The 16,896-nt window shown below is 37.3% G+C and overlaps 2 protein-coding genes across 4 annotated transcripts; one reads left to right on the top strand and one right to left on the bottom strand.

Moving 5' to 3' along the window:
• Positions 1 to 1,492: 1,492 nt before the first annotated feature.
• LOC104118593 (phosphoglycerate mutase-like protein AT74H) lies at positions 1,493 to 4,320 on the top strand. 3 transcript variants are annotated; one of them, XM_009629866.4, is made up of 6 exons: positions 1,493 to 2,192; positions 2,845 to 2,964; positions 3,046 to 3,099; positions 3,187 to 3,259; positions 3,742 to 3,822; positions 3,901 to 4,320. In XM_009629866.4, the coding sequence occupies exons 1-6, from the start codon at positions 1,688 to 1,690 to the stop codon at positions 4,004 to 4,006; spliced, it is 939 nt and encodes a 312-aa protein (XP_009628161.1). In that variant the 5' UTR covers positions 1,493 to 1,687; the 3' UTR covers positions 4,007 to 4,320. The 3 variants fall into 3 exon arrangements, with proteins under 3 accessions (XP_009628161.1, XP_009628163.1, XP_009628160.1); XM_009629868.4 differs by lacking the exon at positions 3,046 to 3,099 and having other exon boundaries at positions 1,494 to 2,192; XM_009629865.4 differs by having other exon boundaries at positions 1,494 to 2,192; positions 3,046 to 3,259.
• A 395-nt stretch (positions 4,321 to 4,715) lies between these two features.
• LOC104118592 (BTB/POZ domain-containing protein At1g63850) lies at positions 4,716 to 8,247 on the bottom strand. Its single transcript, XM_009629864.4, has 2 exons — positions 7,082 to 8,247; positions 4,716 to 6,421 (listed from the first exon to the last, which is right to left on the bottom strand). Exons 1-2 carry the CDS (start codon positions 8,141 to 8,143, stop codon positions 5,480 to 5,482), a joined length of 2,004 nt encoding a protein of 667 aa, XP_009628159.1. The 5' UTR covers positions 8,144 to 8,247; the 3' UTR covers positions 4,716 to 5,479.
• Positions 8,248 to 16,896: the final 8,649 nt, after the last annotated feature.

Here is a 16,896-nt window from a genome sequence, read left to right as displayed (position 1 = left end):
TATTTCGAGCAGAAAGTAATGAGTTTAATACAAGGTGCAAGTAGTAGCTACAACTCTAAGGATCTGTTTGTTCATAAATATCTTTTTCTTTTTTTATTTAAAAAAAAAGTGTTTGTCCGTGAAGTTTTGTTAGTTTTTGGAGATTTTTTGAAAATGAGTTTTTCAAAAACCAAAATTCAAAACTTTCAGAAAAACTTTTTTCCCTACTCACAAAAATGCAATATGTTTTCAAGTGAAATGCATATCCAAACATAATTTCAAATTTCAAATATTATATTTTAACCTAACTCAAGATACTACTTTTTTTCAAAACTTGTATTTTTTGTGTCCAAAGGCCTACTAATCCCACTCTACTTGCGCATTTCACGGAGAATGACGGTTGTAAGTGTAAGTAATATCATTATTCAGATCAATATTATAAGCGTTATTGAAAAGAGTTATCCTATATTTTTATTGATGAAAAATAGTACTGCGGTATCTACCAAATTAATTGAGGTGAAATTAAAAAATAATCAGATTTGCAAGTGGTAATTGAAAAATAACCACAGTTTCAAAAGTAATCGAAATTTAGCCATTTTATGTAAAGATAAATCTGAACGAATACACTGTTCAAAATCCGAAAAATATTCAAGCATAATATAGTGGAGTTCCAGTATAATATATTAGACTTCCAGTATAATATACTGGATTTCCAGCATAATATATTAGACTTCCAACATAATATACTAGAGTTCCACTATAATATACTGGATTTCTAGCATAATATACTGGACTTTCAATATAATATACTGGTCCAGCATAATATGCTGGAAGTTCATACACAGGTGCTCCAATCTCCAATATATTATGCTGGAATTTTCTGTGTGTTGGAGTTCCAGCATAATATATTGTAAGTTCATACACAGGTGCACCAATCTCCAGCATATTATGCTGGAACTTTCCGTGTTACAGCAAAATAGTAGCTATTTTTCAATGACTTTGTAAACGCTGGCTATTTTTCAATTACCCGTCCAAAAATTGATTAGTCCGTGCTATTTTCACAATTAATTGAGGTGCGTGCATACTTACTTGACACTACCATTTACAAACGAAAAAAAAAAAAGATCACAAAGAACACGAAAAAGTGGACAGCTGGTCTGTCCTCTAATCAACAACTAAGCTTATGTGACATTGTATTACATGCCAAAAAATTTGGGAAAATCACACTGTATAGCCGCTATTAAAATAATAACCGAAAAATATATATTTATATATATATATATATATACATTATGTATGTTATATATAAAACTTATATAAATTTTATTTACTTTTTTGGCTACCGAATATAAATAGTTTTTGACACGGATTAAAAGTGATAATACCCAAAAACCTTTTACTAGTACTAACATATATTTCTAAGGCCTCGTCAATGTCTCAAGTCCATCCTCCACCGCACAATTGTCCATCTTGGTGCAGACACTTGCATCATGCTAGATAAGGCAAAAATTATTGGCTCTTCTTATTTTCGTAGCACAAACAATGAAAAACAAATCACTCTAAACTCTCACCTCTCTTCATTACACTATGTAGCCACATTTGCATCAAAATTAGCAGGAATATTTTTGAGAAAAATCTTAGATAGCACTACGTACCCAAAAGTTCTAGGAACATACCATGTTTATGTGGTAAAGATCATTTTATCTAAATGAGTAACCTTTTCTCCAAGATTTATCCAACTTCTTTTGGAGTAAATCATCAAAAACTTCACCCAAATTCTAGTACAATACGATGTTGCAATGATGAATATTCTGGAGTGCAACATAAATCTACAGAACTAAATGGTTGGGTTAGCAGTTTCCCAGAAAAGAACCTAGTATTATCATATCCAGGCATTGTAAAACCACCTAGGCCAAAAAGAATTATTCTTGTACGACATGGACAAAGTGAAGGAAATGTAGATGAAAGTGTGTATACAAGAGTAGCTGATCCTAACGTTGGATTGACAGAAAAAGGAGTAGAAGAAGCAGAGGAATGTGGAAGAAAAATGAGGGAAATGATTGAGAAAGATGGTGGAGATGATTGGAAGGTTTATTTCTATGTGTCACCTTATAAAAGAGGTATCGAAACTTTGCGTAATTTGGCTAAGTCATTTGAACGTTCAAGAATTGCTGGTGTTAGAGAAGAGCCTCGGCTAAGAGAGCAAGACTTTGGTATGAACAAGTTTTGTCTATAAATTCTTTTGACTAAGTTTTACTTGCTAAATGTTCCATATTGGTCTAGGAAATGGAATTACGTACTATTGTTTGTTAGGTAATCTGCAACTCATGACCTAACTTTCAGGGTCGAATTAGGCGTAAAGTTAAATTTCTAGGTTCTCCATTTCTTGGTTTATACAATGTTGGAACTCTCATGTCACGTTGTTCACGCTCCATATGTCCATCCTGAAGTGTTCGATGGATTAGTTGAGGGAATGCGTTATTGTCTTTTTATATGATCATGAACTAGCTTTTAGGGTTGTTTTCTTAACGCTACTTGGTTTTCCTAGTATGTATTTACTCCCTTTAGTCCAAAATAAGTGTCACTTGTGTTTCGGCGCGCATACAAAATAAATTTACTAGCATTAATTATAGGAGTAAAAGATTATTTGAATGAATAACCCTTTATATCTCCTCAAATTACTTGTTATCTTTCCTCAGATTTTTAGATCATCTATTGCAGCAAGGATAGATTTGAGAAAATAATAATAATTAATTCGCGTTGTTAGCGTCCTAAAGCGACTCTCATGACTAAATTGGTTCGGCTAAAATGACACTTATTTTGGATCGGAGGTAGAGTAGCATCTTATGAACTGTGTTTATCTAGGAAATTTCCAGGACAAAGAACAAATGAAGATAGAGAAAGCTGTGCGAGCTCGTTATGGTCGTTTCTTTTATAGGTTTCCTAATGGGGAATCAGCAGCAGATGTGTATGACAGAATCACAGGTAAGTCTGTTTTTTCAAGATTCATTGAGTTTTTTGAGCATTTTGTTTTGTGATGAAATTGTTTGAAAAAGGGAGCTGCAGGGTTCAGAGAAACTCTTAGAAGTGATATTGACATAGGAAGATTTCAACCACCTGGTCAGCAGAGTTCAAATATGAACTTGGTTATAGTTTCTCATGGACTTACTCTAAGAGTTTTCTTGATGAGATGGTATAAATGGACAGTTGAGCAATTTGAAGGACTTCATAATATGAGTAATGGGGGCATGATTGTCATGGAAAGAGGCTATGGTGGAAGGTAAACAAACATATTTTCGTTTTATTTTTCTAGTTGTTGTTACTATTTCGTTTGCCGTAGTTCTCTGTCGTAACTGCTGTGATTCTGTTGTATTGGCTCGAGGGTATTTCGGAAACAACCTCTCTATCTTCACAAGGTAGGGGTAAGGATTGCGTACCTACTACTTCTCCCCAGACCCCACTTGTGGAAATATACTCGGTATGTTGTTGTTATTGGTTTTCACCTGGTGTCCGGTACCCACATTGGGACTCGACTAAATCCAAATCCGTGCACGGAAGTCCCACGTTGGGGGGGAGGGGGAGGGGTAAAGTGCTCCCTAATAAAAGTAACTTCATAACCAAGACTCGAACGTGAGACCCCCGGATAAGGACGAAGGAGTACTTACGACTCTACCACAAAGCTCGGTGGTGCTCTCTCTAGTTTTATGATGAAGTCCAGCTACAACAAAACTAGGAAAATTGAACTAATTTAGACTTGTGCAGGTACTGCTTGTCAGTGCACCATACAAGGGAGGAGTTGCAGAAATTTGGGATGACTGATGAGATGCTAATTGACCAAGAATGGTAACACACTGCTCATGTTTTGTGCTTGGACTTAACTGGGCTTCTTGTTTATCTATTTTTACTGTTTTTCTTATGCAGGCAAAAGATAGCAAAGCCAGGTGAACTGAATTATGATTGCTTGATTACTGGACCATCTTACTTTACTCACTTTGATGATGACGAAGACAAGAATTTTGAGTTGTGAGACTATTAAGAAGGGAATGAAATAGGAGACTCTTGAAAGTAGATGTTGAAGCAAGAGCTGTTGGAAACCACAACCATATTTGATGAAAATGCATCAGCTTTTAAGAGAAGAGTTCGACTTATATACAACCGACAGTACAACAGAATTTCACACTCTCAGTGTAGTTTTACCTGCTGTAATCTGTGATTTACCATATTTTGCAGGCTATCAGTTCTGTAAAAAGTTACCTGTAATTGACTGTGATGGTTTAACAATTTTATTGTACATTAAACTGTATGTTGATAACTACTTTATCACCAGCAGTTAACACTTAACACAGCCTATTATACATCTCACAATTTCAAGCACCAGTAGAAATAGTGGAATCAAAAGATAAGACTCATAATTTACTCTCTTTTTTTTTTCCAAAATCCGAAAGAATAATAGTTACTTGAAATAAAACAGGTAAAGCTAGATGTCCTACAATCCCAGGACAAGGAATCTCCTCCAAAAGTTGAGGAAAATTGGATACCAGCATATAGTCAGTCAAACAAAAGAAGACATGACTATCTTTCACTAAAGGTGCCAACATAATCAATAACCAGAAGAACAGTCAACAGTCTCTGATAGTACGTAGAAGAACAGCATCATAGAATTAAACTCATTTAGTAATTGGAAAGTTAAACATCACGCAACAAGGTAAACTTCAGAAAATTTGGTAAACAAGGGGTGAGAAACAATGAAAATAACATTGAAGAACTTCAGAATTCACACTAGGGAATATCTTGCTACAGTATTCACGCGAGGGAAAAACAGTGCATCTAATCCTAAGCAGAGACTGGCTCACAAAGGTGCATGGACATAATGAATTTCATTAGCAACCAGAAATGCGACAACGATAAGTCTTGCTTCCACACTTTGCCAGCAGATGATCTCAAGATATATGAAGATCTAAGACAATAAGCAATTTACCATCTTGCTGCACCCTTGGCACTGATATCACAAAACCAGTAGCAATGTCCCCCTTATAAGCAGTGACAATCACCATTATCTCCCAAATTACCTCATCTTCGTTAGATTGCTCAAATTAGTCATCCATGTCTTGATATACTGAATATATGAATTATCTCAGTAACAGAAATTAGCATTCAGGATGTTGCACAACTTTTAAGTGGGATAACTTTTTGTGAACTTAAAACCACTAATTCAGGAAATTTAGTCACGGACAGGAGAGCTCTACATGGGATTAGAAAGAAACTATATTCATATCACATGACACCTAAACAGAAAAAAAGTGTCTGCTTGCTCCCGGATTAAACCTGGGATCATGATCATCTCCGTAAGTTTTGACTCTGCAGTATCAAATTGTGCTAATTGCTTCAAAGGAAGAAGGAAAAAAAGTATTGGTATAAGATGAGGGCTACGAAATAGCAAGAGTTGGAACAAGACAATCATAGAGTGGACATGGCCCTTCTTCTCTTCACTGGTTAAGTCTCAAGAGTTCTCAATTGTTGCAGTCATGACACGCATTTGACGAGGCCGTTCAGGCTCGCCATTTCGCCTCCAGAAAGCCCTTCTCCACCAAATCTCAAATCCTCTCTGGATATTCGGGCAGTCATCACCGGAGTTTAAAAACCGATCAAACCAAGACGTTAAAATTTCTTGCTGCAATGCCATTGGTAGGGTCAGAATAGTATTACTGAGGCCATCCTCAATTAAATGCCGGTCAAGACCTCTTGATGCTCTCCTCATCCATCCAAAATCCTCATAGAATGGCAATAACCATGTCTGCAAAAGAGAGCACCTAGCATCCTTGGAAGCGAGTAATTGCCCTTTACCAATTCCAACAAACAGTCTAGCCGTGACCCTACTAACCTCATACCTATGAAGTGCAGGCACCTTAGGATGTGCCACAGATAATTCAGACTGAGAAGCCCAAGTCCTCAAAAAATCTTCAGCTATCTGTCTATCAATCAAGATATCCAAAATCCAATGCAGATTATCAGCCTGTCGTGCAATCTGACCCACATCCGCCATGCCTGCGTCTGCTACCTGTAAAAAATGATGGCGAAGCAATTGCAGACATGCATTGCAAGCTGAATACAGTGACTCCTTCCTCAAGTCGTTATGAGATGAATTCTCGTGCAACATTTTGGATACTAAGCCCTTCATCTCTCGCCTCGCCTTCTCATCCTTCCCTTCAAGAACCACATGCAATAACTTGAGAAGCACTTCCTCATTCCCATTTGCACTCTCTGTTCCCGATGTAACATCAAGAGATACCCTCCTTAAAACTTCCCCAGCACCTACTCCTTCAAGACGAAGCTCAGACAATAGTGAAGCTACCTTTTCTTCTTCATCCTCAGCCCAAGGAGCAGCCTCCAAGTACTCCAGGCACGATAACACCCCCGCATCAAACCCAATTGCCGCTGAAACCTATAACACAGTTTGATCAGCCATGGTTAAAATATCGTGGACATTTCTATTTACCAAATATGTGTGTGTGCCTGCCTGTGCCTGTGCATAAAGATTAGACTTTATCTCTAAAAAATTTCACTATCCTAAAACAGTGGCATGGAAAATCAACTATCCCTTTGCGAAGCACATTGCAATAAATTTGCAAGCAATACAGTTCAATAACTATTGGACACAAACATATATGCATGGCTAATGAACAAAGACAACAACATTGATAGCTAACTTCTATTCACAGTTCAGAATAGACCAAGCATATATACTTCATATTAACTATTAAGGTCATAATTTATCTAGCTATGTGATTTAACAATAATCAACCACGTCTAAGTCATAAATTAGTTGAGGTTATGTCGGGTGGTGTCCGGACCAGCTTCGCACCTCAATTATTCCACCAGGTACTAGCTATCTCCAACAACATAGGTACCGGGTAACTCTGCCCATGAACCTAAAACCGCATGATTCTCTTCCCAATTCATTAACTACTAATCAGTAATCAGTAATCATTTACCACTAAATGATTCAGCCACAATTTATTTCAATAAGAATAGTTTATCAAACGATTCTCATCACTAGGTAATTACACAGCACACAGAGTAAATGTAAATGCATAAGCATTACCTTTAAGATTCCAAGGACTTTAGGAACATCTTCTTTCATGAGCTTTTTCCTCAAATCCTTGCAATACATTAATCTCAAGGTCTCAATATACACTTCAATATCATCACAATCTGCAATCTCAACAATGTAAGGACCCGAATTCCTCTGTTGCTTTACCCATTTCTCAGACAACTTTACAGCAAAAAACCTACTATGGGCCACCAAGATCTGCCTATGAACATTCATAGCAACACTGAAACCATCCTTAGAACTCAATGTTAACTTCACATCACTCGAACCCGAATCATTAAACTGATTCCCCGGGCTCCTACAGGCTAAAAGATCCAAAAGTCGATGTTGCATTAAGGCCTGTTTGTCTTGTGGCATAAGGGAAGTAGAAAGCTTCTGATTTAAGCCCCCATTCGAAATGGGTGTGTTATTGATTGTTGATCTTGGAATACATTCGGGTTCATTTGCCATCATTTCGAAAAGGGTTGGGCTTGAACGAGTCTTGTTGTCCATAGAAGGTGGCGGTGACATAGGGTTTAAAAGCCCAGCTGTGAGTGCAGAGTTGAATTTGCTGAAAGATGATGGAAATGCTTCGTGGGTGTTGTTGTTTGGGATAGGAGTACCTCCTCCGCTACCGTAAAAGGTGGCTGTTGTTGTACTGCTGAGAGATTCCATAACTTTAGGAAATGTAGTTGGCGAGTACGGGATCTTGAGATTTGAAGGCGAGGAGGAGGCTGAAATGGGTGGTGGCGGCGGCGAGGATTTAGAAGCAGGACAACACCATGAGTTCTCAGGAGAGACAATAGTAGGTGTATCAAGCTTACAAGTTTCGTTCAGGCATTGTGTCGAACAGGTGGTAGGCGAAAAATCAGAAGAGCTAAAAGACTCCTTACCAGAAGAGGAGGAAGTAGTAATGGTAGTCTCACGGCAACGACGACGTTTGGGTTTAATGTGTTGGGTTTGGAATTTGAGATGTGTAGTAGTTGTTGCCATATAGTGTAATGTAATGACCCTTTCGAAGTGGGCGTGGTGTGGTTCACTTGTTTGTCCTTTAGGGCCTAAAATCCATAGCATTCAAATAGCACATATGGACAAGAAATCAAGAATTGAGTAATAAGAGTAGCGGTTGATACAAGATTTTTTTATATTATATATTTGTTCTTTGATTGTGAAGTGAGAAAAAAGACACAGAAAGATAGCAATGAAAGCTTGAAATGAGCATTCAATGGAGATAGAGATGTTGGATAGTGGATTTTAATTAATTTTGTTTAGATACTATGCTTTCTTTATACGTATGGATGACCTCTTTTCATAAGTATTTCATCTCCTTTACGACAAATTGGGACCATATATAGAACCTTTTGTATTAAATTTTAATTGAGCTAAAGCAAATAAGTATCACATGAATACAGCATAATCCATAAAGTTAATATGACAATATAGTGATTATTTTAGTTCAAATTTCAGAAAAAACAGACGATTTCTTCTTGTCTGTCCAAGTTTTGGTAGATAGAGTTATCTGGTACATGTTGCTGGTAGCCCATAGAACTAGCTAAGCTATCCTGAAACCACGATTATAATTTTTTTTTAAAAAGGTATAGTGATTATTTAACCACTATATGTGGTATGTGAAAAATTAGAGTCAAAATGTCTTGACAAACAAAATGGTGTTAAAAGAAAGAATTGAATTGAGGTAACTTTGTTTTGTTAGATTGGACTATCAGTCAATGGATGCTATTGGTATTTTCAAGGAGTTAGCTAAAGACTTAAAAAATATCCCCACTTGAATTTATCACTAGTTCTGCTCTTATCCTGAATCTTTGGTGGGGTTTTTGATTTCTTTCTCTCCACCATCCCCACAAAAATCCACTTTTATTTTTTTCCTAAAGACAGCTCGACGCATAAAATATTTTATATTCACGCAGAAATTGAAAAAGAGTTGTATTTCAAGAGATGTGATATAGACAGTCAACTATAATACACATATTAATGACTGCTTTCACGACTTGAATCTAAGACCTATAAATTACACGAAAATAACTTTACCGTTGCTCCAAAACTTCCCTCTCCTTTATATTTTCTTCTAAAAATCAAAAACTAGTCACAGACTTGTGCCATTGTGAATTCTCATTTGCAGTTTGGTTTTGGATTTTGGATTTTGTAAGGCTTGTCGAAAACCATAGATCGTTCTTGTCATCACAGGATACATAGGACCACAAATATCATTATCTTAAAAGCATGTTTGTCAATATTCTTCTTGCATACCTAGGTCCATTAGTACTAACTATGTGAGCTCTAAATGAGGTTTGAATATTTTAAATTCATTTATTTTAAGTTTGTTATAAATAGAATTATATTTAAGGTGAATGTCTATATTTTAGAGAGATTTTAGAGTTTGTTACTTGGTGGCTAAGTCATTTTTTCCCTATAAATGAATTCTATTCCATTGTAATTCATCACAAATCAATAAGAATCTCCTCTCTCTACTTTTCTCTACAATACTATTCTTCTTCTTTTATTATTTTATAACACGTTATCAGTACGAGACTCTAACCAATTGAGTAGAGGGCGGTTGTTTTAATTTGTATATATACTATTAATTAGTTGTCTAGCGTTTGAGAAATTAAACCACCCGTGGAGAGAAGATATAGGAATTCGCGTGAGACTCTTGGGTGAATACATATATATTCCTACACTGGGTATCTATTTTGGTCATTAGACTTTGGGATACATGCATGGTGCTCAACTTGTACATAATATTGAGCATAACGATTGTCAATTGTTCAATGAACTTCCTTCATGAATAAATTCTGGATTTAAGGTAAGTATTTTACCTTATTTTTCTTTTTTAAATTCTGAAAATTCTATAATTTGATTTTAAATACAAGTTAAGACAATAAAATTTGATTATAACTCTAATAGAGTTTGTGAGAAAATATAACCACCCGAATGGTAATTTTTTTATGTCTTGCCATGATCAAATTCATGTATGATTGTGGGCATAAAAAATGGAAACTTGTCCCATTGAATTTGCTTCATTCTAATTTCCTTAAGAGAATGTGATAGCAGCATGTGATAAGTCTCAAAAAATACAAAATTATTACCATGAAGGTATCAATGTATGGACGTGGCAATAGACGAAACTATAATCGTCATCATTGTGGTAATGTGAACAATAAGGATTCTCAAAATAATCTTTCACTCTGTGAAATTAATGTTTGTCATCGATTTAACATGAGATTTCGTAAAGCACATATATATATATATATATATTATGGTCCACTCATGGTATGAATGTGACAATATGTGATTTATGAATACATATTCATTCTTGAAAAAATACAAATGTGTTAGTGGTAGTGAATATACCACACTCACCTCTAGAAGGAGGTTTGAGATGAAATAAGAAAATAATGTCATTATTATGGCAAGGATGATCATTTGTTACGTACCTATTGTATGCCAAACTATTTTGGCAATGTGATTATTAAAGAACAACAGTAATGCAAGAAACATATCTTGCATATAATTTTGACCATGACCATAATGGTATAACTTTCTCTTTGAAAGAGATATTCACCATATAGATATTGATGAATATGTGGTACTACACAATTAATCGAGAACTCTGGAAAAGTCAATTATACTATTTTGGAGAAACACAATTGATTACCAATAAGGTATTGTGTCGTAATAAGTCTCAAAGGAACTTATTGAGTTTTCATAATATTCGCGAAAGCAGTTGATTATATTGAGACTGTAAATAAAAGAAAGATTTAATATCTTCTATTACTATAATTTGTAGAGGGGTAATATTTAGGTGAAAAGTTACCTGCTTTATTTTTTAATTTGTACTACACACATAAAAGAATGCCACAATAAAGTAGAAGTTTATTGATATAAAAATCCATATCATAATAAACTTGGATTTTATTGATAATTGCACACGTCAGTTTATCAATAGACCAATTCACATGGGTAAATATTAAAGAACTAGAAAGTTCTTTACAAATTCTCTTACGTTGCTTGTTCTCATTAATTAATAGACCATCTAAAATTGGGATTGATCCCATAATGATGAAAATATCAAAGGTGAATATAGGCTCATTTACATGTCACGTATACCACATAAGATATATTTATGAGATGGTTACATGTGCTATTAACCTGCAATCTGATATTTGTGAGTTAACTTGCTCAATAATTTAATTTAGCATAATTTTCAGATTTTCTATTCAAGACAGTTTATCTTGATAAGTTGGTTTATATCACATGACATAACACTTCATAAAATTTCAGGAGAGGTTCAGGTACCTGAAAATTTGAATGAAGAGATCTCTATGTTATGTCTTTATAAAAAGAATGAGGTTGGAACCGATATAATTATTCGTCGACTAAATCTATGATAGCACTAAGTATAGATGGGGATCTTAAGTCGGGAGAAATAATTCAAGTAGAATTGATTCCATATGAAAGACATGTAATTTTGGACCTACAGTTCAAACACTTGAAAGTATAAAGTCAATGATATGCGAAATTATTTTTATCTATCGTATATGTCCGGCATGACATAAAAACTTGATATGCATCTAAAGTCCATTTATATGGCTTATATGACTTGACTTATGACAATCCCTGAAGGATTTAAATCGCTTAAAGCATATACAATTCTTGGTCCTGAAGTACCACATCCTAGGTGCAATTTGTGCACATATGTATCTTGTTTATAACTAAAAGCATGATAATGTGATAGCGAGAATTTTTACCTCTATAGAGATATTGAAAAGACCATTCCAGGACATTATATGAAGACATTACATATCTATGAAGAATGATGATTTCAAGGTACAACATATTCATTCAAGTTAATATGACTGATTTGCTTATCAAATCTCTACCAATGATTTTTTGAAGATGGTACACAAGATTGGAATGCATATGCTCTCGGATATGAATTGATGCTCTCATCAGGGGGAATTAATACGCGTTGTACTTTTTTTCCTTATAAAGTTTTGTCCCACTGGGTTTTCCTTGCAAGGTTTTTAACGAGGCAACCAAAAAGCGTAATTCTAAACATGTGTACTCTTTTTCTTTCACTAGATTTTTTCCCCACTGGTTTAATTTTAATTAAGGTCTTAACGAGACACATTATCTGTTAAATAGACATTCAGGAGGGAGTGTTATAAATAGAATTGTATTTAAGGTAATTGTCTATATTTTAGAGAGATTTTAAGGTTTGTTACTTGGTGGCTAAGTCACTTTGTTCCTCTAAATAAAGGGATTCTATTCCATTGTAATTCATCCCAAATCAATAAGAATCTTTTCTCTTTACTTTTCTCTACAATACTCTTCTTTTATTATTTTATTACAAAGTTCATTTAATTTATTAGTTTTAAGTTGTGCTCTTTTAGCCGTCAAACTAATTATAACTTTGATGTCGGGATTGAATAATTTGTATATTGTATTAGGTTCACCTGAAATCACTAGTCATCCTAACCTAAGCCATGATACTGTTACAACAACTTTCAAGCAAAATGACAAGGTTAAAACCTTTGATTCAAGACAATAAATTAATATGCAAAGAATATTTATTTTTAAAATTCTAAATTACGCACTATAAATAAAACTCTTCGCAATAATTGGCAATAACCATGAATTGTGATATTTTGCGACAAAATAGTTAAAAGAAAACAGTTATTCACCTCTATTATCCATTAAAAATGGATAGAATAATGAACTTTTTAAAACAGATCAAATATGGATAAGAACCATATTATCATTTAGAAAATGAATAACCAATGGATAACTAATGTGTTTAACTTTTATATTTGTAAAGTTTCAAATTGGGGGCTCCTCAAGTTTGTGAGACTAAGAATTCATCCAAAAGTGATCATATTCAAGAAGTTATGGATAATATTAATATCCATATTATCCGCCGATTAACCCGTTTTTTCTGTATTAAATATAGGTTGGGTAGGATAATTTATCTTTTTTTATATTACTTGTTTCGACCCGCCCATATCCGACTTGATCTGTCTGTTTGTCACCTGTAATTGTGACGAATGGTGGTGGTAGAGGTGAATCATTTGAATGATGCTTTTATGGTCGAAATTCTTATTTACCCCATTATAACAGAATTGAGGGCAAGAAAGCTATTGAGCATGGTTAACCCAAATTGAAAATGATAATGACTAACTAACAAGGGGTTTGGTGGAGTGGTAAATATTTGTTCATTTTTTACCAAAGGGCTTAGGTTCGTGTCATGTGTATTGTCATGGGATGCTTTCCATCATCGACCCATGACCCCTTGGACGCGCCCCGTGGCATCCCGGCAAGCCTCTTAACGCCTAGCGCCACGATCAGCGCCGAGTGACAAGCGTGCATGCGCCTCTGTCGCCCCACCGATAATCAGTGCCAGTGCCTAGCGGCTGGCGAATGCCATCAGTGACGAGGGTACCGACAATGTCGCGCGTACAAACCATCATGTTGCCAACAACGTCACACGTACAGACAGTGCCCCGCACGCAGATCCAATGCCAAGCACCAGCGCCCAGCTGCTGGCATATCCAAATAGTGTCGCGCGCGCCAACAGCAATGCACGTGCAGACCCTGATGCTCAAGACAAAGTTGATTCCATCGGACTTGCTTCCATCTTGTAGAAGACTAAGTCCTTTTCATTGTAATTATAAAGTAGTTTTACTTCATTCATTTTCAGTGTGTTTCTACAGCTTTCTTAGGTCAACTCATATAACTTTGGTTTATTTTTTTTTAAGCATTATTAAGGGGGACCAAAGCATTCAAACATTCAAGCATTCAAATAATTCTCTGTACTGGTGTCTCTCCCCCCGACACCGTATTGCATCTTGTAATAGCTTTCATCATCATCAATACAATCATCAACTTTCATCATCAGTTGCTCATTTTTCGCTGCTCAATTGCTCACGACATTGATTTTTCCATACGGCACTGACTAGTCTAGCGTACGGAGGGGACCTCAGTTGGAGCATAGCAATCGCACTGACATCAGTTGCTTAGCCTTATGTCGCCCTTCCAAGGAACTTTAAGAAGGCGTCGCGTAATAGTTTGTATCAGATCCTAAGCTCGACATTGGACGAGGGAACTCATTGCCATCATCATCACCATTTCTGACCATGGTGAATTATGGGGATCGCATCACGGTCCTCAAAGAGACGGTTGACGTACTACGACCCATTGTGGATACGATGCCTGATCTAAAAACCAACCTAGTACAAAGGTTGGATGACCTGGACCGCAGAATAAGACATGCCGAAGTTGACATAGCAAACAACAGTCGCGACTCTGAGGAAGATCGGCAAATGGCTGCCATCTAGGCAACCGAAATTCATGGCAAATTCGAGCGTGCCGAGGATTTAGACCATCGGGAACTAGAGGCGGATAGACTGACTGTCATGCAGCAAACCATAGACAACTTGACATGCCAGCTCAATGTTGTCAATGTTGCCCTTCAAAGCCTGCTTAAAGGAGGCAAAAACCAAATTAGGGGTGCCATGAACATTGCCCCCATGCCACAAAAGCTGAAATTTCCGGAACCCAAGCCATACAACGGAGCCCGGGATGCTAAAGAAGTGGAAAACTTCTCCTTCGACATCGAACAATACTTCGATGTCGTTGGACAGTTGGAAGAATCCAAAAAGGTGGTAACTGGTGCCATGTATCTTCAAAGCGATGCAAAACTCTGGTGGCGAGTCAAATAAGAAGCCATCAGGGCCGGTGAAGATACTCTCAACACATTGGCAGAATTGAAGGCAGCCATACACCTGCAGTTCTTCCCCGAAAATATGGAATACAATGCACGGAGAAAGTTGCGTGAACTCTGCCACACCAGGTTGGTGCGGGACTACGTGCGTGAATTCTCTGCACTCATGCTAAACACACGGGATATGAAGGACAAAGATAAACTGTTCGCATTCATAGAAGGTTTAAAACCTCATGCTCGTTTGGAGCTGCAAAAACAAAGGGTGGATACCCTGCCCAAAGCCATTCAAGCTGCAGAGTGCCTTGGGGATTATCAGTTGGAAACTCAGAAGGATAGGCCCCAGCCGCCTATGATACAACGGGAGCCAACCTAGCAATGGTGGTCCTAACAGAAACAGAGGAGATCGAGGTGCATCCAAATCCAAGACTCTTTCCTCAAGCAGTAACAGTGTTGCATCAGTCAACAACAATCAGGGGAGAAAGCCCGCATCAGAATGTCGTCATTGCGGCAGGGAATATTGGAACAATCAATGTCCCAATACACAGATCAATGCTCAACAGACTGTTGAAAATAGGCCAGATACCGACGACTCAGACGGCCCCGAACAAGTAAGTGCCTTCAACGCATTTGTTGGATCCATTCATGATACCTTGGCGGGAACTAGTACTGGTAACCCCAAGAAGAACGTATGCCCAATCGTCAAGAAAGGGAAAGGAAAGGCGGACGAGAGGCCTCCCACAACACAAAAGAGGACCTTAATGTTCGTTGACATGAAAGTAAATGGCAGACATATTCAGGCATTGATAGACACGGGTGCTAGCCATAACTACCTGGCCTCAACTCAGGTGCAACGCCTCGGTCTAACAGTGCAAAAATGCAAGGGTCGTGTCAAGGCTATCAACTCTCCATCTCAGCCAGTGAGTGGAATAGCCGAAGAAGTGCCAATGAAGCTTGGCCCATACAAGGGAACATTCGACCTACGTATAGCTATCATCGATGACTTCGAACTGATAGTGGGATTGGAATTCCTCAGGCAGACAAACACCATCCTGATACCATATGTCAACATGATCCTAATGATAGGAGACGACGGGGCCAAACCCCGCACCATACCGTGCATACCCATAAAAATGGTCGCTGGAAACATCTCGGCCATGCAGTCAAAGAAGGGAACCAACAGACCTGAACCTATGGTTCCGGCTACCCTCAACATCATCAAACAAACATCACATTATCGGTGTCCAACAACTCATGGTGCCCCTCATTGTGTGAAGACTTGTCAAGCATTCCAAAAGGACAAGTCGGATCGCTCAGCACAAGCAGGACTCTTGGAGCCGCTACCTGTCCCACAGAGACCTTGGGAAATATTTCTCTGAATTTCATCACAATATTACCCAAGATCAGAAATCATGCAACCATGATGGTGGTAGTAGACCAATTTTCCAAGTATGCTACCTTCATCGCAGCCCCACAGAACATATCTGTAGAAGATACAGCTCGACTCTTCTTCTCTCATGTTGTCAAACATTGGGGCATGCCCTACAACATCATTAGTGACTGCGACCCACGCTTCACTTGCAAATTTTGGACCCAACTCTTCAGTTGCCTCGGATCCAAATTGAGTCATAACTCAAATTTCCATCAACAAGCAGATGGCCAGCAAGACCGGTTCAATGACATGCTAGAGGAATTTCTCCGCCAATTTGCAACCGGGTCACAAACACATTGGGTGAAGCTTCAGGATGTTACTCAGTTGTGTTTCAATTCACAAAAGTACGCCCATACAAACAAAAGCGCTTTTGAAATTGTTACCGGACAACAACCGCTACTCCCACATAATGTGAATGCACCAAACATGCCAACATCTTCTCGAGCTGCCAGTTTCTCGACAGAATGGGAGCAAACTTTAAAGATAGTGCGTAGCTATCTTGTCAAAGCCCAAGAGAGGGCAACGAGGTATCCCAAACAAAACCTTTGCTTTGCCCAACATCAACCAGGGGACAAAGTGATGGTGAGAACCCCGAAGCGAAACTTATTTGCAAAGAGGACCCAAGATCCTCGCCTATTGCAAAAATACATTGAACCATTT

This window comes from Nicotiana tomentosiformis, chromosome 8 (genome assembly GCF_000390325.3).
Source record: "Nicotiana tomentosiformis chromosome 8, ASM39032v3, whole genome shotgun sequence".
NCBI classification, from domain to species: domain Eukaryota; kingdom Viridiplantae; phylum Streptophyta; class Magnoliopsida; order Solanales; family Solanaceae; genus Nicotiana; species Nicotiana tomentosiformis.
The sequence above is the reverse complement of the archived record's forward strand: the minus strand, read 5'-3'. Positions and strand labels throughout refer to the sequence as shown.

Coding starts and splice junctions, on each gene's coding strand:
- LOC104118593 (XM_009629865.4), top strand. CDS start 1,688: ATGAGTAACCTTTTCTCCAAGATTTATCCAACTTCTTTTGGAGTAAAT. Junction 3,260..3,741: donor GAAAGAGGCTATGGTGGAAG/GTAAACAAACAT, acceptor AGACTTGTGCAG/GTACTGCTTGTCAGTGCACC. Junction 3,823..3,900: donor ATGCTAATTGACCAAGAATG/GTAACACACTGC, acceptor TTTCTTATGCAG/GCAAAAGATAGCAAAGCCAG.
- LOC104118592 (XM_009629864.4), bottom strand. CDS start 8,143: ATGCTATGGATTTTAGGCCCTAAAGGACAAACAAGTGAACCACACCAC. Junction 6,422..7,081: donor AAGTCCTTGGAATCTTAAAG/GTAATGCTTATG, acceptor ACTGTGTTATAG/GTTTCAGCGGCAATTGGGTT.